The sequence below is a fragment of the Ursus maritimus genome, unplaced genomic scaffold (assembly GCF_017311325.1).
Source record: "Ursus maritimus isolate PB19 unplaced genomic scaffold, ASM1731132v1 scaffold_11, whole genome shotgun sequence".
NCBI lineage: Eukaryota > Metazoa > Chordata > Mammalia > Carnivora > Ursidae > Ursus > Ursus maritimus.
Window position 1 is genome coordinate 13,020,239 of NW_024423453.1, and position 27,148 is coordinate 13,047,386.

The window sequence follows — 27,148 nt, forward strand, 5'->3', positions numbered from 1 at the left end:
ACAAGGCACAGTAGAGACCTAAAGTCATTTCCTGACTCCCAACCCAGTGTTCCACCATTTGGTTACTATCTATTGTACTTTGGAGAAAATAGCCAATTTTTATTGGCTTCTATCTTTATTATGATCAAAATTTCTCCCTACTTGTTTCACTCTTCTGCTCTTTATGATGAAATATAACCCCTCATTAATATATGATTGAATATTCTGAAATGTGTATTCATTAGTTTGTGCTAGAATACATCTACAATCTCTCAAATGATTTTTTTCTTTATCCACAGAGTTAGAGAGGCGAATGAGGTTATAAGGGAAGTCTGTAGTCATTTAAAAGTACCAAATAAAATAGGATAGCCAAAGTAAGATAAAAACTTCACTTCATTAAGTGACATATTTATCAACAGGGAACTTAATAATTAAGACATACTATGCTAGGGGGACCTGGGTGGCTCAGGTGGTTAAGCATCTGCCTAAGGCTCAGGTCATGATCCCAAGGTCCCTCTCCCTCTGAACCCTCTCCCCTGCCCCCACTGCTCATGCTTGCTCACTCTCTCAAATAAATAAAATCTTTAAAAAAAAAAAAAAAGACTGTGCTAAAAATATTAATTTAGAGGCCTAAATACCTAGAAATCAACCACCATTCTGTAGTTTGGTTTATCTTTGTCATTTAAACCTCTATCCAACCCTTAGAGTACATTTCTTCAACTAGGACCTTTACTGCATACCCAGCCTACTGCTGGATTTTGGATGGTCTTTGCCTTCAAGGAGTGCTAAGCAGTTGCTTAAAGTCACAAGACTTCAAGAAAAGAGGTTAAGACACACATTTCAAGATAACTCATGAGCTTACAGGAGCAAGACGTCCATTGCTAAAACCACTGCCAGCAGATGTAGTCAAAGAACTTGGAATGTGAAATCTTGAACTCCAGCAGCATTGGTCGGAGCTCTACTTTAATAGCCTCAGAATCTGTAGAGCTTCGACATCTATAAAACTCAGATAACACCTACTTCACAAGCTGCTATCTTCCTAAAAGATAACATACAGACACAATACTACAGTGAGACCATTTTTTTCCTCTGATGCATTAAACCACAGTGTAAACTCTGCCAAACTGTCCAATCACACCAGCAGGACTGGCTGAAAAGTCAAATGCATGACGACCAAGCAATCACTCCTACAGGTGATGCATATGGAGTCCACCCCTGACATACTGTGTTCGTGTTGGGTTTATCCTCTGACAGTCTTTTCCTTTTTCCTTAACCCCCTTTGTCAATTCTTTGACATCCATTCCTGTTTCTTTCAAATGGCTTCTTCATATCTACTGAATCTATCAGAATATGAACAATCATTAAGAAAAAAGAATTTAAACAGTGTTTAATAATAGGACAAACTTCTTCATTAAGTCATAAGTAAGGTAAAACTTCCCTGAACGTAAGCTCCATAGAACAAAGTTGTCCCCATCAGAGTTTTTTCCATACTGCACAAAAAATTAGCTGGGTACTTGCAAATTTTCTGGAAGTCGTAGACAAGAGTAACTCATCTTGTTTTTCCCCCATATCCCTAAAGTTCACCTCAGTTCCTAGCACAGAGTAATTAGGGGATTATAAATCAAGTGAAATTTAAAGGCTTGGGTAAAAGTTTATCTGCACTGCATTAATTCAATAAGAAATTACTTTGACTATTACATCCATTTATAATCTAAAAAAATATAAACAGATATTTATGAATCTAGTCACAGATGCAGTAAAAGCTTCTGCCACCTGGTTTATAGGTGAAATTACTTAATGTCATGTATAATTAGATGTACGCACTTGTCCAAAATGTAAAGATTTCCTATTCTGAAGAAAATGCAAAATTAAGTATAATCTTTAATCCTTTTGCATTGGAAATCTAAACTATGTCTACCTTCGTTCTTAAAATACAGCATCAAAAATAAAATCACAAGTTACTAAACAGAAGAGCTTACAAGATAACCAATTACTTTTCCTGAATAAATACCTCATAGTTAACTTCATTGAATGTGGCAACAGGTTTCACTTGAGACACATACAAAAAATTATAATTTATAGTAGGGAACATCAAATCTTAAACAATGATGACATATATATACCCTTGGAAATAGCATACATCTCCAAAGCAAATGCTCACAGGGAACATTCTCTAATCATAACTGCTTGGATTAGGTTTATTTTTGTAGGCCGTTGCTAACACAATGGCATGCTTTAAAAGGTTCTGTCAAATAGAACCAACTAAAAAAAAACCCAACTGTATTAAATCCTTTTTTTAATCCTTTTGATAGATGCCAAATCAAGATATCTTTAGGGATATCTTTTTGAATTGCAGCAATGATAGCAATATTAGTCAGATAAGGAATAAAATCTTAAAATTTTACTATACCTAAAAATAAGCAGGTCATTTATTGTAGAAGAAAATAAATTCAAATGCTACTTACATGGAGAATAACAGTATTCATACAATCCATTTACCTTTAAGAAAGATACTTTAAAATTTATTTCCCTGATTATAGGTTATAAATATCAAAAATCAGCATGTCCTTTATTTTCTATTATTAACTATAATTGCTTATTTCTTATTTCTGGCTTGAGCAATTAAATATATGGTAGTACCATTTATGAATATATGGAACAATGAACTGGTTTAGGGTGTAGAGATCAGAAATTCACTGTTGAACACAGCAAGTCTGAGGTTTCTATGAGGTACCCAAGGGGAGATTTCAGGAAGGCATTTGGATATGTGAATATGCAGGAATGACTGAGGAAGAGAGTAACAGTACAGTGATTTGGAATTAAGGACCCGCATGTCAGACTGCCTGGGTTGGAATCCTAGCTCTGTTATTTAATGAGTTACATAAGTCTGTGCCTCAGTTTCCTTATTTCTAAAGTGGGATAATAAATAGATTGATGTGAAGATTAAATAAATGAACATATATTTTAAAAACCCTCATAATTGTGCTCATTAAGTGCTAAGTCTGACTACTATTCTTCTCATCAGTAACAGCAGATGATATTTAGTCTTTGGAAGGAAAAGGAGCCTAAAGAGAGAAGAGAAAATCCCAAGTCCATGCCTTGGTGAACACCAATATTATAAATCAGGAAAAACACATAGGGGATAGAAACAAATACACCAGGGAGGTGCCATGGAAGCCACAAGACGAGACTGTCAAGGAGGCCCAAATCCTGCCTCATCCAGCTCATCAGCACAGCGTAGCAGTGATGGTTCCCCAGGGCTAGTGGCTCGCCTCGTTAAGGCCCAATTAATTCCCAAACAGGAAGACAAGTTTTTTGAGAGTACAACCTTTAGGAACTTCTTCCTGATGTTTTAGCACCCCTTTCATATTTCTTCTTACCTGTAAGCCTATTTCAACAAATAAAAGTAAATGTACTTTTTTGAACAAAGAATGTCTTCATTCAACTCAGGAGACACTGCTATGTAAGAGACATAAATATAGTATATTCCTTAAATATCATACAATTTCATTTGTCAATTATACCACTCAAACAATACATAAGATATGTATATTATATTCAGGGTAATCCTGTTTTTAAAGGTCTAAGGAAAAAGGAAGAGCTTCTTCTATAGAGAGCTGCAATAGCAAAAAAATAGCAGTCAAAATACATTTACCTGGTCAGTGTGCAGAGTCTCTAGCAACATGAAAAGAACAGAGAATGTTATTTTCTCAAGTAGAGCTTCTCCCTAAGTCAGATTCCAAAAATAAGTCACCACTCTTAACTCATCCATTTATTACTTTGGGAAGCACAAAGACTAAAATGCAGCATAAGTTTTCACCAAAGGGAAAAAAAACAACTTCATGCTGGTAGGGAGTTAGTATTTGGTTAGATCAAACAACTTTGTTAAATAGAAAGCATACACATTTAGTCTGTGTATGAAATGTGTATATGCATGGGGGGCATTTGCTTGAACTAACATTTGAAAGTTTTTCTCAATACTAAGTTTTATTTTCAGGAACACGTCACTGAATAATTTCATTGTTAATACTAAATGGTGGTAACAAGTGGTTACAGGTTCTGGTTTTGGGTATGAATGACTGCTGAGTTTTGTTCTGTTGCATGGGTGGTTGGCCCCAGGCAGTTGTCTCATGGGGAGGGGCAGGGAGGAGAGCTAGTGTGCTGCTGAAAACTGCAGATTCATTGCAGTGAACAAGGCGCACTCAAGCTAACACTGCCTGGGGGCAGAAATCCCCTGTATCCCATACTGATACAGAGTAAAGTTGCTGCCTGGCTTTCTTTCAAGGTAGAAGTGCTACCTTCTGATTATGAAAGTAACAGCTTAGTGTAACATGATTCTGATAGCATAGGAGTGAGTGAGGTAGAGAGGGCATATATGCAGTAATCCCACCTCCCCCCCAGAGATGTATCAGGGTTTGCTATAACATTCTCCCAGGCTACACTCTTGTTATTATATTTCCCTCAATTTCAGGATTCGTATTTTAAATTTTCACAATTCTGGAATCTTACAAGCCTTAAAATTGATACGTACAGTTACAACAGTGCTTGTCTTACTCATATATCATGGCACTCAGCTGTTGGAAAGAATAAGGCAGCTCTGTAGGTAGTGACATGGGAGGAGTGCCAGACATGTTAATTGAAAGAAGAAAGGTGCAGAAGAGTGTGTATGTTATACTACCATATATATATATGTGGTAGTATATATATGTATATATAGTAGTATATATATATTATTTTTTTTAAAGGACGTATACTTATATACTGGTATATGCATTTTTCATTTCCAGAAGGAATCACAAAGAATAGGTTAAGATTGTCTGTAAGTGGGAGGATAGAAGGGTAGAAAGGGATCTTTTATTCATTGTATACCTCTTTCATCTAAGTTTCTATTGTACTTATTTAAAATCAACTGAGTCATTAAAAAGTAAAACACTACTACATATTACTATGGATTCATGAAGTCAATATATAAAGTTGCATATAGGGAGGATGATACCAAATTCATTACAGTGTCTGCCCCTAAAAGGGAAGGTGGGAGAGGAATGGCCTGTTAAAGAAATATCATACGTAGCTATGAAGTTTTAATTCTCATAAATTTTTTAAGCAAATAGACAGCATGTTAACATTTGTTAATGATGGGTGGTATGTACGTGAGTGTGATGTTATTCACTGGTAGTTGTTTAAATTTTGTTCAAAGTACAAAAATTGAAATAAAAACACATCCATGGATACTACTCCAGAGCCATCAGAACTTCTAAAATTAGGGGCACCTGGGTGGCTCAGTTGGTTAAGCATCTGTGTTTGGCTCAGGTCATGATCCTGGAGTCCCAGGAGTCCCAGGCTTCCTGCTCAGCTTCTCCCTCTGCCCCTCCTACTGCTCGGGATCTCTCTCTCTCTCTCTCAAATAAATATATAAAATCTTTAAAAAAAAAAAAAAAAGAACTTCTAAAATTAAAAAGATGACAGCACCAAACAGAGAGGATAATGAGCAACTGGCACTCTAATGCAATGTTAGAAGGACTGTAAAGTGGTACAACCACTTAAGAAAATGGTCTGGCAGTTTCTTATAAAACTAAAAATAAACATGTACTTTGTGAGCCAGCAAACTACTCACAGGTATTAATCCAAGAGAAATGAATATATGTCCACAGAAAGACTTGTACAAGAGTATTTATGGAAGCTTTATTCATAATAGCCAAAAACTGGAAAGAGCTCAGATGTCCATCAGTAAAAGTCTAGATAAACTAATATGTCCATGTAGTCAAATACCATTTAGCAATAAAAAAGGAGCAAACTACTAATACATGCAATAGCATGTTGACAACACTCTAAAACATTATGCTTATAATAGAAACCTTACCCAGGAGAGTGCATACTCTGGAAGTCTACTTATATGAGGACCTAGAATAAGCAAAACAAATCTGGGGGGGGGAGGAACAGAACAATGGTTGCCAGGGAAAGAAGGTTGTTAGAAGGGGCAGGAGGCAGACAGAAAGGGGATGAAATACTTCTAAGGATGACCGTAACATTTTTCATCTTTTTTTTTTTTTTTAAGATTTTATTTATTTATTTGACAGAGAGAGACATAGCCAGTGAGACAGGGAACACGAGCAGGGGTAGTGGGAGAGGAGAAGCAGGCTCCCAGCAGAGGAGCCTGATGTGGGGCTCGATCCCAGAACGGTGGGATCACGCCCTGGGCCGAAGGCAGATGCTTAACAACTGAGCCACCCAGGCGCCCCTGTAACATTTTTCATCTTGAGAGAGGTTAGGGTTACACAGGTGTATCCATTAGTCAAAATTCAGTGAGTGGTTATTTAAGATATGTGCATTTTATTGTAAATCAATTTTGACTCAAAAGGAAAAATAATCTGTAAGAAAATATTGAACTCTCATTAATAATATGCATGCTGGAGTATTTAGGGGGCAGTGTACTAATTAATGTCCACAATTTACTTTGAAATGCATAAAAAAAGACGGATTGATGGACAGATGAATCAGCAGGTGATAAAAACAAGTATAGTTAAATGTTAATGGTAGAATCTAGGTGTTCACCATAAAATTCTTTTACATTTTCTGTATGCTTGAAAATTTTCACAATAAAATGTTGAAAAATAGTAAAAATTACTTCTAGCTATTATTTGAAACACACACACATTATATTTAGCATGGATCTGTCATTACACATTGGTCTACCTTATCCTTATTAAGCATAGTGATTCTAAAGAGGATTTTATGGACATTAATATTAAATTTCTGGGACCATCATGTAAGAGACCATACTTAAGTAAAGTAAATACTGAATGTACTACTTCATTTTTTTTTAAGATTTTATTTATTTGACAGAGACAGCCAGTGAGAGAGGGAACACAAGCAAGGGGAGTGTGAGAGGGAGAAGCAGGCTTCCCGCCGAGCAGGGAGCCCAATGCGGGGCTTGATCCCAGGACCCTGGGATTATGACCTGAACCGAAGGCAGACACTTAACAGCTGAGCCACCCAGGCACCCCTGAATGTACTTCTTGATTTACAAATGAGACAATATTGCATGTAAGACTGGTTTCTAGGAACAGCCTCTTCTATGCCCCACTCTACCCCAGTTCACTCTACCCCCCAAAGAGAAGGCAGCATTCTGCCACACTATAAGGAGAATGAGTGGACATCTCAATGGGTAAGAAAGCCACTGTCCACATGCACACTGTCTCTCTTCCATTTCCTCCTTCCCTAAGGTGATGTAAAGCAGACCCTCATCCCCTTCCCCATGCCACGCTACTGCCCATATTGGCTGGCATGGCTAGCCCACAAAAGGGGACAAATCTGTTCTCTTGTGCAGATAATTTGCCTTTTGCTCAGGTGCTGTTACGTGATCATTAGATCGGCCAACCTCAAAGGGTCATTACAGCCAAGCTGAGGGTTAATTTGGGAAGAGAATCTGGTTGGAGCAAAAGGAATCCAGGGCTCAGTATAGCTTACTGGACTATTGCAATGGAATTATGGTCAAAGCTCCAGCCAGAATTAAAGCTTTTCCTCACCTATTTGACTAGCTCTACTACAGTACCTTGTGTCTCTGTGTGCATTGGGAATCCACCATTCAGGGCACGAAAAGAAGGAATGGCAGCCGTGTTGGGGGGAATGTCTCAATCAACATCTATTAACACCACCCTAATATCAGAAATTTAAAATAAACACCACTTCTTATCTTTTTGCCCGATGAATCATATACTGGGTACATCTTTCCAAGTCAAAGCATATGCTTTTTAATTATACTGACTTTAAGAGTTTATGAGCACCTTGGCCCCGCGACTATTAAAGCAGCTATAGTAAGACCACAGACCTTAGGTTCTGTTAGCTTCCTTCATCAGAACACCTAGATGTTGGGGCCCATAACTAGGTATAAAGGTCACATGAGAAGTCTTAGTATTTGTCGTTGTGACATTCCATATTTCCTGAATATGCACATTGTTACAAAAGACCCAAAAGTGACCCTGTCCTTTAGTGTTTGTTATACAGGTTGTCAAAAAACATAGCTTGTCAGATTTTGGTCTTCCTAGTGAATTGAATGATTAGATGTTTCTGCATTATATAAATATTCTCCAGTTTTCCATTTATAGTATAGAATAATGCAAAAGAAAACAATGATGAAAGAAAAATTTTGGAATTGCTAAATTACTGAATTGCTATTTTTTTAAGATTTTAAGTAATCTCCACACCCAACGTGGGGCTCGAATTCACAACACCGAGATCAAGTCACATGTTCCACCGACTCAGCCAGCCAGGCACCCCTTGAATAAATAGCTCTTTTTATCGTACTTACCTCGTTTGAAGGAATTGTGGCAAAGGGTTTGATGACAGCAGCTAATGGAATCTGAGCTTGCTTGGCCATATCTGACGTACATGGGAAACAGTATGTTGTGCAACGAATGTATCGAGGACTAGCATTGCCTGAAATGTTCAAAGGAACACACTTAAAATTTGCTGAGGAAAAAAAATCTGCCCTATAATATTTAAATATTTATAATTCTAGATAACACAATGCCTTATTTGTATCACTTTCTTCATGATTTCTAAAAAGAGTAGTATTACGCAATGCTACGATCTATGTTTATATTTATATTTATTGAATGTCTACTAAGTTTTAGACACTATCCTAATTGCTTCCGTGTACAGCTTATGTTCTGACAGAAGATACAAACAATAACTATTAAACCCAATAAATAAGTAAATTACATAGGTCATTAGAAGGTGATAAATGCTATGAAAAAGCATATCTGGTTAAGGGGTAGTGGGAGGCAGACTGCAACTTTAAGCAGTGACAGAGTAGGCCTTATTTAAAAGGTAACATTTGAGCAGACTCCCAGGAAGTGAGGCACTGACCCAGGCAGGTGTCTGGGGGTAGGCATGTCTGGCCTGGTGGAGGAATCACGGGAGGCCTGTGTGGCTAGAATGGAGCCCACGTTGGGCACAGCAGCTGATGAGGAGTTCAGAGAAGTAACAAAGGTTGTACAGCAACCAGAGGAGAAACGGTGGTGGCAGGGACCAGCCTGAGTAGAGTTACTGACAAGTGGCCATATTCTGGGCATATTTTGGAAGTACACTGAGTGTTGATGGGAGTGATGTATGAGGTGTGAAGACAGGAGGTGGGAAAGAAAGAGAAGATTGAGAATGGCTCCAAAGTTTTTGCCTAAGGTACCAGAAGCATGAGGTTGCCACCAATTGACAAGAGAAAAGCTGCAGGAAGGGAAGAGGTGTGTTAATGGGTATGTGGGCAGAGATCAGAAATCTGGCTTTGGACACGTCCACTTTGGGAACTCTGCTAAGCAATCCAACAGTAAAGCTGAGTAAACAACTAGATATCTGAGTCGGCACCAGGCTGAAGATATGCATTTGGGAAAACAAACTAAAGCCATGAAACTACCTTGAAACCACCAATAGAATAATTGTGGCCAGAGAGGACGACCAAGAACTAAGCACTGGGTCCTCTAACCTAAAGAAGTCAGAGGAAAAGGAAAAACCAGTTAAAGGAGAGAAAAGGATAACTACATCAAGGAAAAGCATGATCATCCATGCCAGGTGGTACCACTACATCAGCAAGACCGCTGGGTTTACGTGCCATTTGCAATGACGTGGATGGAGCTAGAGAGCGTTATGCCTAGCAGAATAAGTCAGTCCAGTCAGTCAAAGACAAATAACCAAATGTGGAATTTAAGAAACAAAACACATGAGCAAAGGGGAAAAAAAGAGAGAGAGGCAAACCAAGAAACAGACTTTTAACTATAGAGAACAAACTGATGGTTACCAGAGGGGAGGCGGGCAGGGGGATGGGTGGAATAGGGGGTGGGGATTAAGGAGTGCACTTTCTGTGACGTGCACCGGGTGTTGTACGGAACTACTGAATCACTGTATGGTACACCTAAAACTAATATAATAGTGTAGTGTTAACTAACTAGACTTTAAATAAAAACTTAAAAAAAAAAAAAGACCACTGGATTTAACAACATGGACCCAGAAGAAAGAGTTTTGGTGGACTAGGACCTCGGGTGGGAAGCCTGCCTACAGTGAGTTTGAGAGAGAAAGTAAGGAGAGGAATTGGCAATAATCCTTTCAAATTTTGTTGCCTAGGGGAGGAGCAAAGAAAAGAAGGGTAGCTGGTAAGGAAAACAGGTCAAAAAGTTTTTTTTATTGTTTAAGATAGGAGAGTGTAAAAAGAGAGACACTGATGGGGCGCCTGGGTAGCGCAGTCGTTAAGCGTCTGCCTTCAGCTCAGGGCGTGATCCCGGCGTTCCGGGATCGAGTCCCACATCAGGCTCCTCGGCTAGGAGCCTGCTTCTTCCTCTCCTACTCCCCTGCTATGTTCCCTCTCTCGCTGGCTGTCTCTCATAAATAAGTAAAATCTTTTAAAAAAAAAAAGAGAGAGAGAGAGACATTGATGACATAAGAAAAGGGGGGAGACTTATTATAGCAATATACAAGAGTAGTGCACTGCAGGGGAGGCTAGCTTCTGACTGGAGCACAGATCATTCCCTTATGGCCAAGAGCAGAAAGGCAGAGCACAGCACAGGTGCACACTAGGGCAGGGGTTGATACGATAGCGAGAATCTGTAGAAGCTCTCTTCTGACTGCATGATTTTCTCAGAGAGGATGACATATGAGCAGCTAAAAGAAAAACTGGGAGAGGAGGTATTGCAGATTTCAGGAAGGAACGTGAAACAGTTACTAATAAGAACGGAAAAGTGAAGGACTTGGGGAAGGACAGTGTGCTGGAAAGCACATGGTCCCGAGTGCACAGGGGCGGGCACTGCGGCCTGGCTAGGAGCCTTTCTCTGGCCAGGTTTTGCTGCACGGGTGGGCCCAGAATGAGTGGAAAGTTGGACCTATGAAAGCTGAGTTTCTTCAGTTCAGCTCTAACCTATTATTGCCAGATTTTACTTTTTAGGAACAGCTAGAAATCTGGGTTTCTACATAAGATATTACAATTTTACCTAATGGCAACTACTTCAAATAGAAACAAAACAAAATACTGTGCATGACAAATTATTATGACTGCAGGCTGAATCCAGTTGTTGTTGGTACCACATTTCTGCTGTTGTCTCTCAGAGCTTCTGCAGCAGAGCCCAAAACTGGATGCATAACTATGACAGTAATTGCCAGTGTATTAGGCATCATCCTAAGATCGTTACATGTGAACTCATTTTAGTCTCAACAATTGCCCTATGAAATTGATACCCTTAAGACCCCATTTACAGAGGAGAAAACTGAGACATCAGGAGGTTAAGTGACTTGCCAAAGGTTAAGGGGTTAGCAAATGACAAAAGTGATATTAAAACCTACCAAAATTCTTTACTATATCCCAGATAAGTTTGTCTCTAGTTATGAAGGATGAGTAATTAGGATCAATCCTTTTGCCCATGGGCAATGATGGGACATTTTTTTATTATTATTTATTATGCAATATAATCACATAAATACTTGAAAAAACTAAACTACCAGACAGCTTCTGGGAGCAGGAAAACATTAGAGACAGGTAGACTGGTCATTACTGTTAGAGTCCAGGTAAATACTAACATGGGGTAAAAACAAGAGTTTTGGCAGCAGAAATAAAAGAAAAAGAAATATCAGGTAATAAATGTAAATATGCTTGAACCCCTATTATTGTTAAACATTTCACATAACTTAGACAAAAAAAACTTAGACAAGATCTTCCTCATTACATATGAATGAACTCATAAAAGTGACTAAACAAATTTTGGTTTCGGGAAGATAATGAACGCAAACATAAAATTTTTAAAAAGCCATTGAGAATTTTCTTGGGGCACCTGAGTGGCTCAACTGGTTAAGCATCTGACTTGATTTCAACTCAGGTCTCAGAGTCCTGAGATCAAGCCCCAAGTTGAGATCCATCCTCAGTGTAGAGTCTGCTTGTTCCTCTCCCTTCCCCCACTCGTGCTCACTTTCTCTCTCAAATAAATAAATAAATAAATAAATAAATAAATAAATAAATAAAATCTTTTAAAAAAGGCATTGAGAATTTGTTTTTATAAACAGGTATACAGAAGTGGGGCATGAAAGATATGGCTACAGTAGATAATTTAGCAATCTCAGTAATTAAGATTCAAAACTCTTTGTGATGCTTAACAAAGAGTATTATGGGACTGGAAAATATTCAATAAATTAGTCACTCAACTAATACTTATGAAGATAAGCCTCTGTTAGAGGCTTAGGGACAAAGACAAGTGAAGCCTCTGGCTTCAAGGTCTGGTAGGAGAGAGTGATACTAGAAGCAGGTAACTGTAAAATGGCATGGTAAGTATCAGAGAGGAACAAATTCATTACAAAGTAGCCCAGGGAGGCAATGAGTCTGCCACGTGGATCAGAGGTGACCACACAAAGTATGTGATGCTTGAACAGGGTCTTGTAGGATAGGCAGCAGCACAGAATCAAGGGACAAGTTGAGTCTTAAACTAGATCCTGTAACCAAAGAAACAATATATATAATTTTGTAGACAAAGAAAACAATATTTTTTAAGTAGGTGTTCTACTTTTTTTTTTTAAGATTTTATTTATTTATCCATGAGAGACAAAGACAGAGAGACAGAGGGGGGGGGGAGAAGCAGACTCCCCTCAGAGCAAGGAGCCCAATGAGGGGCTTGATCCCAGGACCCTGAGATCATGACCTGAGGCAAAAGCAAAGGCTTAACTGACTGAGCCACCCAGGCGCCCAGTGTTTTTCTTTATTGGAGCCACTCCTAACTAGCCGTGTAGTTTTGTGCAAGTCACTTAAGCTCCTTGGGCCTTATGGCCCTCACATCTGTAAAGTGGGAGAGCTGAGCAAATAGAGGCCAAGGTTCCTTCTGCCTCTATATTCTACTTATGTCTGTGAATTTCTGCACATGTCTGAGATTTGGGCTACATCCTAAAAAATTCACTAGTAGTATCAGCTGACTAACCAGGACAGACAAAGGGGCTTCACAGCAAAGCGGTGTGACTGGGCCAATTTCAGGGCTCCATGGCAGGTAGCTCTGTCTCCCTGCCAAGGGCTGGGCTGGACTGTAGGATAAATGATCATCTGGACCTTGCCAACTCACTGGCCCTTCCTTCTCTTCCTGAGCCTCCCTTGTTCTCTTTCCTTACATCTGCCCTATGATCCAGTAATTCCACTTCTAGGGATACACCCAAAAGAACTGAAAGCAGGGACTCAAACAGATACATGTACACCAATGTTCACAGCAGCTACATGGCTGCAACAGCTATTCATAACAGCAACATGTTCTTCAACAGATGAATGGATGAACTATGTGTGTGTGTGTGTGTGTGTATAAATACTATCCAGCCTTAAAAAAGAATGAAATCCTGATACATTCTACACCATGTAAAATACACCTTGAAAATATTACGCCAAGTGAAATAAGCCAGACACAAAAAGACAAATATTGTATCATTCCACTTACACGAGGTACCTAGAATAGGCAAATTCACAGAGATTGAAAATAGAGGATACAGGTCTGCAGGGAATGGAGGAATAGGGAGTTATTGTTTAATGGATACAGAGTTTCAGGGTAGAATGATAAAAAAAAGTTCAGGAAATAAATAATAATGATTTCATCAGGCTGTGTTTTAACTTGCCATAAGGAATGGAATAATTACATAGTCCTGGAAAGAGCAAACCTGAGCAAGGACAGATATGTTAAACTGGCAGCACACATAAGATAGCAAGTAGAAATAGAGCTCAGCCTTTCCCCATCCCAATTCAAAACTGGAAAAACAGAACCCACATGTTAAAGAACTGCTCAAAAAAAATATCATTGGGGCTAGAACCAGGTACTTTGATTTCTCGAGGGTTCAATCCCCTACTGCTCTACTCATGCTCTCTTTGCCAGGTTTCTAATGTAGTAAATAAATTAAACCAAAGTAGGGCATGTACTAACTCAAGCCCTAAATTAAAATAATTAACTTAAACTGGTATATTGAACTCTATCTCACCACACACTCTCTAGACTTCTACAAGCAGAAAATAGAATTCAGTTGATAATACATTCTCAGTACTTGAGTGATCGATGGCAGATTGGTCCCCGTTATCACCTGTAAAGAGGTTCCCTGTCAAAGACAGCATTACTGAAGGGTGTCAGTGTACTTGCTTTTAAAAAATGGTGAAAACTTTTAAAACCTCAATGAAAAATATTATTGACAATAAATACCTTGGTCTTGTATCACACAATCTGTAGTGACCAGGGGAGGAACCTGGCCTCTGGTATTGGTGGCATAAACTTGTCCCCCTCTGGTGGCTCTGTCATTCTCGATCACCTGAATCTGACATAAGATATCAAGAACAAGTTAAAGTAAGTTAAGACTCTTCTAAACATCCCCTCTCTCTCCCTCTCTTTCATTATTCACACACACACACACACACACACACACACACACACACACAAATAGGCATTTTCTAAATCCTTTTAGCTCATTTCAGACCAAATTCTCACTAAGAGCCTACTTTTGAAACTTTCAGAATTTTAGAGCAGCAGCTGTTGAATTCTGTTCTGTAATACTCTGAGCTCTGACCCTTCAGAGAACTTCATTTTTATTCAGTTTATTTATTGGGACCATGGATAAACCTTAAAAAAAAAAAAAAGACTCTGGTAGAAAAAGAAATTGAAAATAGCTTTTAAAGAAAATATCTTTTGTAGGTAAAGGAAAATACACAAAGCTAAAAATCATTAAATTCAGAAGAAATGATTTACAATATAACCTAAAACACCTTAACTCTTCTCTTTAAATCCCTCTTGATCCTCAATTTGCTTTTCAAGTTCTTCCACCTCACCCCTGCTCTGTGAGACAGTAAAAAACAAAGAATATAGTGTTCCCATGTGGAAGATGCGAATTGTATAGAAATCAGAAGGAAAAAAGTCCCTAAGTTTTGTCATCTAATTGGAAACACTTTATATTTCTCTACTAAAATATTTATTGGTGAATAATATAGAGATAAAAATTTGTCCTACTGCTGTAGTTGTCCAGGGATGAAAATAATAAGCAAAATCTAGTAGTATGGAGTTAAGAAGAAAACAAGAGGGCACCCTAATAATTATCTTCCTCTTTCTCTTTATCTCTTCCCTGCCTTCACTACTTTTGCCATGGAATAAAAGAGACAAGAGACAAGGGGGTAAGAAAAAAAAAAAAAAACATAAAAAGAGGGGAAAATAAAAAAGACAGAGAGAGAGAAATGAGCAAGTGCCCAGAATACACTACACGGCTTTGGAGGATATGTAGTTTTTTATATTCCTAAAGGAACTATTAATATGAAAAATGTCCTCCCTCAAACTCTGGAATGTTACCTTCTCCATTTTGCCCCCCCATCTCAACCAATCCAGGCCTATCTGGCACTGATATCATTGGTTTTATGACATATCAGAGATGGATTTAACCTGCCTTTTAACTAACCCACACATTTCTGTTTTTCTAATTTCATAGGATTTGAATTCTTATTAAAAATGTACAATATGCTCCAAACATTAACTACTGTAAGATACAGATAAGACCATTGGCTACCATGGACAGAGACAAGAAGCAAACAGAAAAATCAAACCACTGCTATTACATCCTATATTTTTACCCTAAGGTTAATCTGGTTCCTTCAAAATTGAAGAACTTTTTTATATAATCAACATTTAGGGTAATCATTCCAACCAAGGAAGTGTCAAATATGAAACCAAATTAAAAGCCATAATAATCTATATATTGAATATGGTTTCCAATTTTCAATAAACTATATTTCCTAAAAATTTATTTTTAAATTAGTTGTTTGCAACTTACAAAGCATAGCCTCCAAAGAAACAATGTTATATGTGGTCTTTATATTTCTAAACTAATTCACATCTTGCTGGAATACTATAAAGGGAGTAAGAAATATTAAAACACCTCTAGTAATTTTTTAAAATATATTATAGGTTTTCAAGTTTTTAAAATTTACCTCAAACACGTGTTCTCAAAAACCGACTTGGAGAGTTAACAATACACAGAAATTTCAACAGAGATTTTGACTATGACTTGCTACATACAGGATTTCGATTTGATGACAGGGACTCTTGATGATGCCAAAGCTATCTCAAAGCATACAGATTTCTTTTTCCTTCAGAAGATCTGCCTCTAGAGTTACTTTTATACTTGTCTGCTATGAATAGAGTATTATGGGATCATAAAATAAAATCAGGAAAGAAAAAAAAGAATGATTCTCTTGAGATAAATGAACAAGAAGAGTAAGGGAGGAGCACGTTAAGGAGATGTGTGCACACATCTGCTTTAAGGCAGGTTGCTTAAAGCAGAATTATCTGAGCTTCAGGGTGGTAAGATGGAGGGGATAGGAAGAGCTCCATTTCTGAATGGTCCTCCTGCAGATACAGAAAGGGAGTGAGGAAGAGTTTCAATAGTGATATCAGATTTTTCACTCTCAAAATGTGTATAATAACACCCCCCAAAAGGATTAGAGTGAGCACTTAGCTCAGGACTGGCATGTAACAGGAGTTCAATAAACATGACTTTACAGCTTTCTTTCCAGAAGGAAGAAATTATTTAGTCAGTTAAAGCATGCCACTTTGATAATAGGAACATAAACAGGCTCCATCTGGCATTGCTATTTTAATTACTTTTATGATAAAAATAACACTGGACTGATTTATATGTGTGCATTTTAAGGGTCTTGCATGAATCACAGCAATACTGCTTATTGGTTTTGTTGTTAACCCTCACTCCTTCATTCATTCAACAAATACGTGAATGTATTACTACGTACCAGGCTGTTGGAGACATGAGAGTGAACAAAACCAAATTCTTGACCTCATGGAGCTGACATTATGGTATGGAGGACAGGCAATCAATAAATGTATAAATAAGATACATCTATGTCAAGTAATAATAAGTACTGTGGATATGGAGTGGTATGTATAAGGGTACCAGGGAGACTGGGGATGAATGAGGACAGGAAGGAAATGAGGATGTGAGCCATGCCCTCCATATATCTAGGCAGAGGAAATATCAAGTGCAAAGGTCCTGAGGCAAGAGTACACTTAGCATGTTTAAGGAATAATAAGGAGGCTGGTGTGGCTGAAGCAAAGTGATGGAGATCGAGTCAGAGGGCTGAGTGTGTGTGTGAATGATGGGAGGCATGGCAGAGCCAGAGGTGGCAAATAATGTAGGCTCTCACAGGCCACTGTAAGAACTGGTTTTTAACTAGCGGAGTATCGGAGGGTTTTGTTCTGAGTCACAGCATGAGTGGACTTAAAATTTGAATGGATCGTCCTGGCTGCTGTGTGCAGGTTGCAAGATCAGGGAAACAGGAGGGTCTTACAATAATCAGGGTGGATAGAGGGTTGTGGCTTGGACCAGGATGAGCACACAGGGCAGGACCAGGACCAATAGAATTAGCTAAAGGACAATGTGAAAGAAAGAAGGAAACAAGGATGACTCCAGGATTTGGGGCCTGAGGAACTGGAAGAATGGGGTTAGAATCTAGATTTTAGGGAAACATCTTGACTAGGAATATCTGCATCTTCATTTAAAGCCATGAGAATGGATGGGATCACTGACAGCAGTGCCTCTTAGTGTGGCTACGAATCATCTGGAGAGCTTATTAAAACACAGATTCCATGGCCCCACCCCTAAATATTCTGACTCTGTAGGTCTGGGGTGGAGCCTACAAACATGAATTTCTAGTGAGCTCCCAACTGATGCTGATGGTGCCATCCTGGGAGCAGCACACTTTGTGGACTGTTGATCTACAAAGTAAACGTCAATAGAGAAAGGGACAGGTCCAAAGACTAAGCTTTGGGACACTTCTAACACCAAGGAGGTCAGAGAGACGAGGTGAAACCAACAAAGGTAGTAAGAAAGAGATAAGCAGAGATGTAGATAAGTGGTGGTATTCCAGAAACCAAAAGAAAAAGTGTTTTGTGGAACAAGCAGATGTGTCAAATTGCTGCGGGTCTGTTGAGGTAGATGAGATCTGAGAATTGACCATTAGATCTGGTAAAGAGATGTCACTGGTAACCTCGACAAGCATAGTGAAAAATTAAAGTTTATCTTCAAACCAGTATAGTTGATGCAGGAGAGAGGAGACGTGATGGCTAATTAAAATGTCAACATGGCTAAGCTGTGGTGCCCAGTTTTTGGTCAAACACCAGTCTAGATGTCGCTGGGAAAGTATTTTTTTAAATATGTTTGACATTTAATCAGTAGACTCTGAATAAAGTAGACCCTACAGTAAAATTTCCATTAATTGTGACAAAAATAGTGCTAGAGAGATTAATGGTGAACCTGGAGGTAAAAACTTCAGAGAACAAAGTGGAATGACCCAGAGGGTCTGTAGATGTTATAGAGAAGCAAAGAAACAAGAAGTGAAAATGATGAATTCAATGTAAAAATATTATATTCCTTTAACTAGAATAACAAAATAATATTAAGCCATAAAAATAATGGCTGGTAATATAATTATCAATAAAGGCACTAAGAGTTACTAAAACTTAATTTTTAACATGTTATAGGATACTTTATGAGAAACCTTCAGATTTATATTCAAATAAACACAGAATAAGTGGGTAGATCACAAAAATAACCGAAATCCTCTACCCTTTCTGTGCCTTTTTCAAGGACTTTGCAGCTCCTCCCATCAAGAGACAGTCTTATCTTTCTACTCAGGGACTCTGGGACTTGCTTTGGCTGAGAGAATGTCACAGAAGTGGCAATGTTTTAGTTCCAAGCCACGGCTCAAGAGGCCTTGCAGATTCCTACTTTCCCTCTTAGATCTCTGCCACAGCCAAGTGAACAAACGCAGGCTAGCCTGCTCGGTGACATGGCCCAATCATTCCCAGCTAACAGATGGGTAACCAAATACCAGACACATGAATGACACCATCTGTAGTGGGCTTGGTGGTGCCCCTCCCCCAAAGATATGTCCATGTTCTAATCCCTACAATCTGTGACTATTACTTTACACAGTAAGAGTACTGATCAAAAGTTTTGAAAGAAGGCATTCAGCCTGGACTAACTGGGTGGGCCCTGAATGGAATCATGTGTAACTTCATAATAGAGAGGCAGAAGGACTTTGAGATGGATTCCCAGAGAAGACACAGAGAAGAGGAAGAGGATTTGTGATGACCCAAGCAGAGATCAGAGTCAGGTAGCCACAAGTCAAGAAATGCCTGCAGCCACCAGAAGTTGGAGGAGACAAGGACTAGATTCCCCTATAGAGCCTTTCGAGGGAGCACAGCCCTACCAACACATTGATTTCAGACTTCTGGCCTCCAGAAACATAAGAGAATAAACTCCTATTGTTTTAAATCACCCAGTTTGTGGTAATTTGGCATAGCAGCCGCAGAGAATTTATATACCATCCTAGACCATTCAGGCTCCAGCCAAACCTCCAGCTGACCTCAAATGCACAAGCAAGCCCAAACCAAATCCACTGAGCCTGCCCCAGATTAGCAGAACTGCCCAAAGGACCCACTGACTCATGAGGATTAATAAACAGTGGTTATAAGTTACTAAATTTGGTCGTGGTTTGTTACACAGCAAAAGCTAGCTAATACAGCAGCTCTTTGGACTATCTCTTAACGTTTTCTACTCATGCTTATAGAACCACTTCAAAGACCTACGTTAACTGTGTCAATTTCATTATTATTCCAAAAGGACTATATATCTCTGCTCATATAGGAGTATATATACTCCTCTCTGAAGCAGGAGAATATATCCCTGCCCGATCGACCCGGGCTTTGTCATGACTTGATTTGGCTGACGGCATGTGAGTGGTTGTGACATGTACCATGTCTGAGTGAAAACTTTAAGAACTATTGCACCTTTGGCCAGTTCTCTTTTCTCCCTTTCTCATGATAACACGTCCCAAATACAGGATACACCTTCACACTGGCTTCTGGAAATGATAAGGGCACATACAGCAGCACCTAAAGCCAATGCACCTGCTCCAGCTGATACATAATCTAAGTCATAAATAAATCTTCATGGATGTAAGCAAATTGGAGGATTGTGTGTTATGCAGATTAACCTCAAAAAAGCTGACTGATACAGTTACTAAAGAGAAATCTTCCAAAGAAAATCACTTGAATGGAGAAGAATTAAGTTATAGTTCTAATTTTATATGAAATAATTTTTTTAATTAGGCAAAATGTAAAATACTTCATGCTTTCACTTTCTGTGGGTATCTTACCTTTATTGAAAAGCATCCTTTATTTATTTAAACTAGCATGTTTATATATTCTACTACTTACTCATTAAACAATCAAGAAATACTGCTAATATAGGCTAATATAAACATTAATAGTACTGCCAAGTTTATGTGATACGAAAAAAAATCTGCATAGGCTTTCTGTCATGGAGACCCCTGATATGCCATAACCTAGCCTCCATACCCCCATACATAGAAAGAAGAAAGCCTCTATGTGATGGGTATTGTACTTCAACAATAAAGGACAGGATAAATGCTAACAAACTGAAGAGCTTCTGAGACAGTGAATGAAGAATAGTCCTTTGTGAGGGAGATGATGGGAATGAGAGAAAATGCTTACTGGGCTGGGGATCGAGTCAGGATCCAGCTTCTTCTGGAGTTGTGGTGGACCAGCCATCTGTGCAGGACCTCCAGGGAAGCCTCCCGGGTAGGAGAGCTGCCCACCTGCCATCTGGGGACCATAGTTGGCTGCTTGGAAAAAAATTTTAAAAAGAAATGATCCCAAAGTCCTAGATGTAGAGCTCACTGACAATATTATGCCGTTCAGTCAAGTATGCTGCATTTTTTCATCTTATTATATAAGGCAGAGAGTTAAGTGTGAATATCTGATTCCCCTTTTCTTTGCACTTGCCACACTATTCTAAAACCAGCTTTCCTTAAGAGTAAGTGATAGATGCTTAGTAACATAGAACAACGCTGATTTCCCAGATAACCCAAGACCTTCCCCGAGCCCTGCCTGCCTTACCTTGCTGCGGCGAATATCCAGTGCCCAAGGTCTGTCCTGGAGGAGGCGGGGGCTGGTACTGGGCATTCAGAGCAGGCCCAGGGAGCCCGTCCTGCCTGTGTGTTGATGGAGGTAAGGGCGAGGCACCAGGGCCATTTAGTGCGGTGGTGGGTGGTGGTGGGAGCACCTGAGATCCAGGCTGCATAATGGATGGCTGCGGAGGTTGAGGAGGACCCTGGAACAAAGGCGCTGACGGAGGGCCAGGGGGCCCCTGGCCAGGGGGAGCCATGCCCGAACCTGTGCGAGAAAGAAGACCAGACCACTAAACATTGCATTTCTCAACACTCTAAATTCTACAAAGTACACACAGGGACACTTTCTTTCCTGATATAAAATAAGAAGGCATTCTTACAAAACAAACTTTTTTTTTTTTTTTTTTTTTTTTGCCACAAGATGAACCTTCATTCAGAAAGTTATACAAATGCTATTTGGGGCATTTTATAAAACGGAAGAATTTTTAAAGGGAAAAAGCAATATTTATAATTTTGGTGAGAAAATTAATAGGATAAATTTTAACTCAGTTGCATTAACTTTACATGATACACGTCAGTAGTTAAGAAACTGTATCTGGTACAAAATCTAGAAAATCATATAGAGGAAAATGTTATACAACAAGCATTATTCAGGTAACTTACACATTCAATAAATTATTTTGAGGCCTGTGCTTCACTTGATCAAATAGATCTCAGAACTAGGTAGAAATAACAAGGGAGAAGAGATGGGCCACTAACATGCTTTCTAATCATATGGGAAATAGTTGCAAAACCAGACTATTCTTTCTATCTCTATGTGAAATTTATTTGCTTCATTGGAGACTTACCCATCTTGAAATCAGTAAAAGACAGGAAATAGAGGGTTTTGGTTTTTTTACAGATATTTCAAAAAAACTACTTAAAGTAATGGAAACATTCTTCATCAAGATACATAGCTGACTATGCTGTTACTAGAGTGAAGATTCCTTTGGCCCTTAGAATATACAGCATTTCTATTGATACAAATCTCAGTACTGTAACTGTTTTCTCTCCTATTATTCTCTTTTCTCCCTCAAACATCTGAGATTCCATTCTTTTCATGATGTAAATACAGAATCAAAGCACACTGTGAAACAATGAGTACTATATTTTTTATTTTAGGGCCCCATTATAAACAACAAAGTTAAAACTATCCTCACATTTCTCAAAATAATTTCAGTGTTCTAATGCTTATTTGTGAAGTCAGCATTTTTTTGTTTGTTTTTTTATTGTTCTAATATTGAACGTTAGGTATGCTGAGGGTCTTTCCATTATTTTGAAATAAATGGCAGCATAATCAGGAAAAAAATTAATTATAGCCATACATAATACAGATGATTTACATAAAAATGTCTACAAAACCACTTCAATGTGATGTGCGAGAGTTACACCTATTTTTTTGAGTTATGTCTATTCTAAAAATGGAAAAAAACATCTTCAATAAGAATACTCATGAAATAGGTGGTCAGCAAACACTCATAATGAAACTGTTACCATAGCTGTTAATGTGCATAGCACTGAGCTGATGGCCCAGTTGGGCGATGGATGAAGTGGATGCAGGACTTGGATAAGATGATGGTGTAGATGGTGAGTATGGTGCATAGGAGGACGCTGCACTGTTGACAGGTGGAGGACCTGGAAATCTAAGAGAGAAAAAAGGATGCTAAACAATATCATAGTTTCATATGCAAATGATATACAACAAAAACACTAACTTGTTAAATTAAGTAAGCCCATCTAGTGGGCACTCAGGAAATGACTGATATTTTATCCTACGTCTTTAATTCTTATTAATGTGAGCTCAAAATGAATCATGTAGCATCATCTCTTAACTATGCTCACAAGCTCAACACATGAAGAAACTTAGCAAAAAAATTCCTAATGTAAACACAAAACCAGATTTGGAAATCAAGTTGGGAAGCTGAGTCTACCACAGGCTTATCTATACCAGGGTTAATGATTAATAGAACAGAACCAAGAAAAATAAAATGCTTTGTGGTTGTATCTTTATGATCATTCTCCTTTTTCCTACCCAGCTTTTAAAATAAAACATCACCTGCATTATAATTTCAGTGCCCTGCAAAACAGTACTTGAAAGTGAACAACTCAGTAAAAAGTTCTGAAATCATTCATTCTTTTTCATCTAAAGATTCCATCATGCTTTACCTTTAATTTAGCTTGAACTTACTGTATATTTATTTTTCCTTATTTTGAATGAAACCATGGCTACCATAGAATAGAAACAGTGTTCCTATTGTAGTTAATCTGCAGAATGAAGTTAAAGCTTTCCCTCCAAGTTACATTATGCTTCTTATTAATAAAAATGAAATTTTCCCAGATGGTATACTCTGCATTCAATTTCTCCATAAACTGGGAACTATGTCCCTAGTGGCACACGCTCTTGCCTTCCATCTTTCACTGCCACTTGAGAGGCTAGGAGCAGAGCCTGAGAGAGGCCAGTGGTTTGCCTGAAGTCATACAACTTATGTGTGACAAAACCAGGACTAGCCTCTTCCCAGGTCTTAAATGAGTACACTTTCCAAAACATCACACTAATTTTTTCTTGTCATTTTTCTCCATTTTTCTTAAATTGAATGATTACTGTAAACAAAACTTAAAATTAACCTTCAAACCATTATGCTCTATGGTATTAAGCATATTTCAGAATGATGATACCCCAAACTTTGAGTTAAATGAATGAATGATCAAATGTTTTTTCTATGTAAAAGTACAAGCTATCCTATAGCAGATACTTGGTTATAAAGGGTTATAAAGTTAGAATGAATAACATTTTAACCCAAACAATACTGCTTAGCAAAGCTGTTGATTTCCTCTCGTCAAAAATTGAAAAAAGACCAACACAGTTACACTAAACATCTTTTAAGTAATTTTTGGAACAAAAATGAACAAAGAGAGAAAATATAAAAGTTAACATTTCACGGAAGTTTTGTTTATATCTCTTATTTACTAATGACACTAGGAATAAGAAAGGCAAGGCAAAATATAACTCTAGTTTTAATTGACATATTTAAAATATTGTTGGTCACTTAGAAATGATTTCAAGAATTGTGTTGTTATGTTTTGTAAATTCATTGTTTCATAAAAACATCATTTCTTTTTTTAAGAAATTATACTTCTGCCTTTTTAAAAAAGTCACGAGAGATAGATACATGCAATAATTACAAACAGGCAGAATGTACATGGTCTATAAGAATATAGTAATGGGTTTAGCATGAGGTACTGTTACAGGGTTTGGATCCAATAAGCAGGAACTGGGAACCAGGAGTTAAATTGGGGGGAGGAGAGATTATTCAATTGTTTAAGAAAAAAATTCTCTAGGGGTGCCTGGGTGGCACAGCGGTTAAGCGTCTGCCTTCGGCTCAGGGCGTGATCCTGGTGTTATGGGATCGAGCCCCACATCAGGCTCCTCTGCTATGAGCCTGCTTCTTCCTCTCCCACTCCCCCTGCTTGTGTTCCCTCTCTCGCTGGCTGTCTCTATCTCTGTCAAATAAATAAATAAAATCTTTAAAAAAAAAAATTCTCTAAAACATGTTCACAAATATTTCACAAATGTTAATAATATTTTTAAAATATAAAATTGTATGAATAATTTATTACATAGTACAAATAGAATGAAGTATGTTTCAAATGGAAGTTATGACACAGCAGCCTCCAGTATTTTTCTTAAACTTAACCAAAGTTTAATTATTTAAAATACAGAATGAGAGAATACACAACCACATATGGCCATTACTTCTCGACCCATAAATGACTACTTATCCTTCATTGTTTAATATATGTCCTGGGAATTAGGCTTTAGAAATTCACAATTAAATTATTTTTCCTAAACAACTTAAATGTTGTAAATCTTACACAGAATTGAATTTTAAAAGCCATTTTATTAACTTAAGAATAAAGTAGTAGTAAAGGGCTAACAAAAACTTTCACGTAGATAAGGGAAAAAAGATTAACAGAACATTTTAAACATGCAAAGTGATTTAATATTTTTCAATTTCAATACTTTACTCAATTAGTTAATGCAAGGTCACACAGCATGTAGGTATCAGTTATGAATCTGGGTCTCAAGGCTCCCAGCCTGGAGACCCTGGTGTGTGACTATGGGCAAGCCACTTAATCTCCATAGCTCTCAGCTTTCAAATGAAAAAATGAGCAGAAAGAATGGAATAATCCCTTTCTGTGTTATAAATATAGTGGTTAAAATTAAGAATCATATCATTTAAATCTTTTTCATGTTGGTTCCTTCACTTAACATATTTCTGGGCAGAGAAAATACTCAATTCTATATTTTAATTTACTGTTTCACTGAATGTCAGAAAAGGGCAGATCCACCATAAAAAACAACATTCAATAAAGAATTACTATAAGAAGATTAATAAAACATGAAAATTTAGCTTCAGTTTAGTCCTAAACCTCTGGAGAGTTGACTCAGTTGTCTGTGGCCTGCTCAACCTCAAATATTTCTTGTTTTTAAGTTTGTAACAAATTGCTCAGTAGTGAGCTGTATGCTGAAGGTTGCTAGAACGTGGAGATATGGTACCAAATTTGTCAAGACTGGACTAAAGTAAAATCTGGGTTTTAAATACTCAGTCCATACAGTAGAGAAAACAAAATCTCTGCCCATTATCACTGCTTTCTACAAAAAAAAAAAAAAAGGAAAGAAAGAAAGAAAAGAAAAAATTAAAGAGAAAACAACTATTTCTTTTATTTTTCTTGCTTCCTCCTTTTCACTGCAACCAAGTTCTTAGCAGATTTCACCCCATCAGCTTCAATTTGGGACGATGAATCTCCTCTTCCCATCCTCTTCTTCCCAATTTCATTGATCAAAATAGATAACTTATATGACTTACAGTTATAGATTTTATTTCCTAGATTAATCCCACCCAGCAATAACACTTTGTAGATTAACGTTAGTACCATTTACAAGTTTAAGACATTTATTCTGCCTCAGCCAAGATCAAAAAGACAAATGACTAGGTATGATTTTTAAATTTTATGAAACGCCTGTGAAGGAGCAATATTTAAAAATAAAAATGATAAATTTTTAAATTTTAATCAACATAATGACTCCGAATTATATCTTGTTTTCATTCGAGAGTTTAGATATTGTAAAAATTAAGAGATTCTTTTTGATGGGTTCTCTAAGTATAAACAGCACCGACGAAATGCTATAATCATCAAAGAAATGTCATGAGCCACCTATGCTCTCTGACACCCCCTGTCATCAGACTGTGTGATTCACCTGCAAGATCACTGTGCCCTTTGCCCTTGCACTTAACTATGTACACAGAAATATGTCCCATGAGGGCAAAGTAGCATGGTAACCGTGGACGCTGAGCATGAATACTAGACTTTTCCCTGACTTTTTCATTTTTAAATCCATTTCTGACCTTTAATTCACAGTTCAAGTTGAAGCAAGTGAACAGTGGGAGAGATGGGGCAAAATCTGTCAGGGTTTCCCTGGGAATCAGAATAAAAGCAGATTTCTAGGTTGAGCTGTCATGAGTAGCTAGACCGAACGAACAGAAAGGACAAGCTGCAGACAGTAGACCTTCTACATACCTGAAAATGGTACTGACAACTGCTAACACGTATTGAGTCTTTCATGGGCATTATGCACTACGAAAGATTCTCTGCATGCATTAACCACCAAAATCCTTACAACCACATCATTATAGTTAAAATTGTGATGAGGGACCTAAGGAACACAGAAGTGAAGTAATAGCTGCCTAAGCCAAGAGTAGTAAACACGTCCTGATTCTACACAGTCTACACTCTTCACAGTGCCAGACTTTGTGCTGAGCTCACAACCACACGGCCAAGGTCTATCTGATGGTAAAGTCCACAGTTTACTTATTTCTAAGGAAACTAATTCAAGTGAAACAAATGGAAAGAAGCAAAAGATCAATACAATCTAAGCTGACACCAGTGACCAAAAGCTTTAACTTCAAACCTGCTGCTTAATTTTTGCATTTCTTCTTTAAAAAAAAATCTAAAATGCTTGGCAGTTCACAACAATAAACATTTCCAGATTTTCTCCCCTGTGCTCTGGACTGAGAGTTCTATTTCCTCATTTTACAAGTGAGCAAAATGAGGAAGCCTAGAGGCCCAGGAACTTCACCAGCATCACACAACAGGCTA

General features: G+C 38.0%; 1 protein-coding gene across 2 annotated transcripts in view; it reads right to left on the minus strand.

Annotated features, from left to right (window-relative positions):
* Nucleotides 1-27,148, minus strand: part of SEC24D (SEC24 homolog D, COPII coat complex component) — a 98,391-nt gene that overhangs the window by 58,767 nt on the left and 12,476 nt on the right. The window contains exons 4-8 of one of the 2 annotated variants that reach the window (XM_008689465.2): nucleotides 22,484-22,632; nucleotides 20,940-21,215; nucleotides 20,535-20,662; nucleotides 14,166-14,277; nucleotides 8,288-8,415 (exon numbers count right to left, since the gene is read on the minus strand). In XM_008689465.2, the coding sequence (XP_008687687.1) occupies nucleotides 8,288-8,415; nucleotides 14,166-14,277; nucleotides 20,535-20,662; nucleotides 20,940-21,215; nucleotides 22,484-22,632 (793 nt within the window). Of the gene's footprint in view, nucleotides 1-8,287; nucleotides 8,416-14,165; nucleotides 14,278-20,534; nucleotides 20,666-20,939; nucleotides 21,216-22,483; nucleotides 22,633-27,148 lie in introns of both variants that reach the window. The other variant, XM_008689464.2, reaches the window with a different exon arrangement.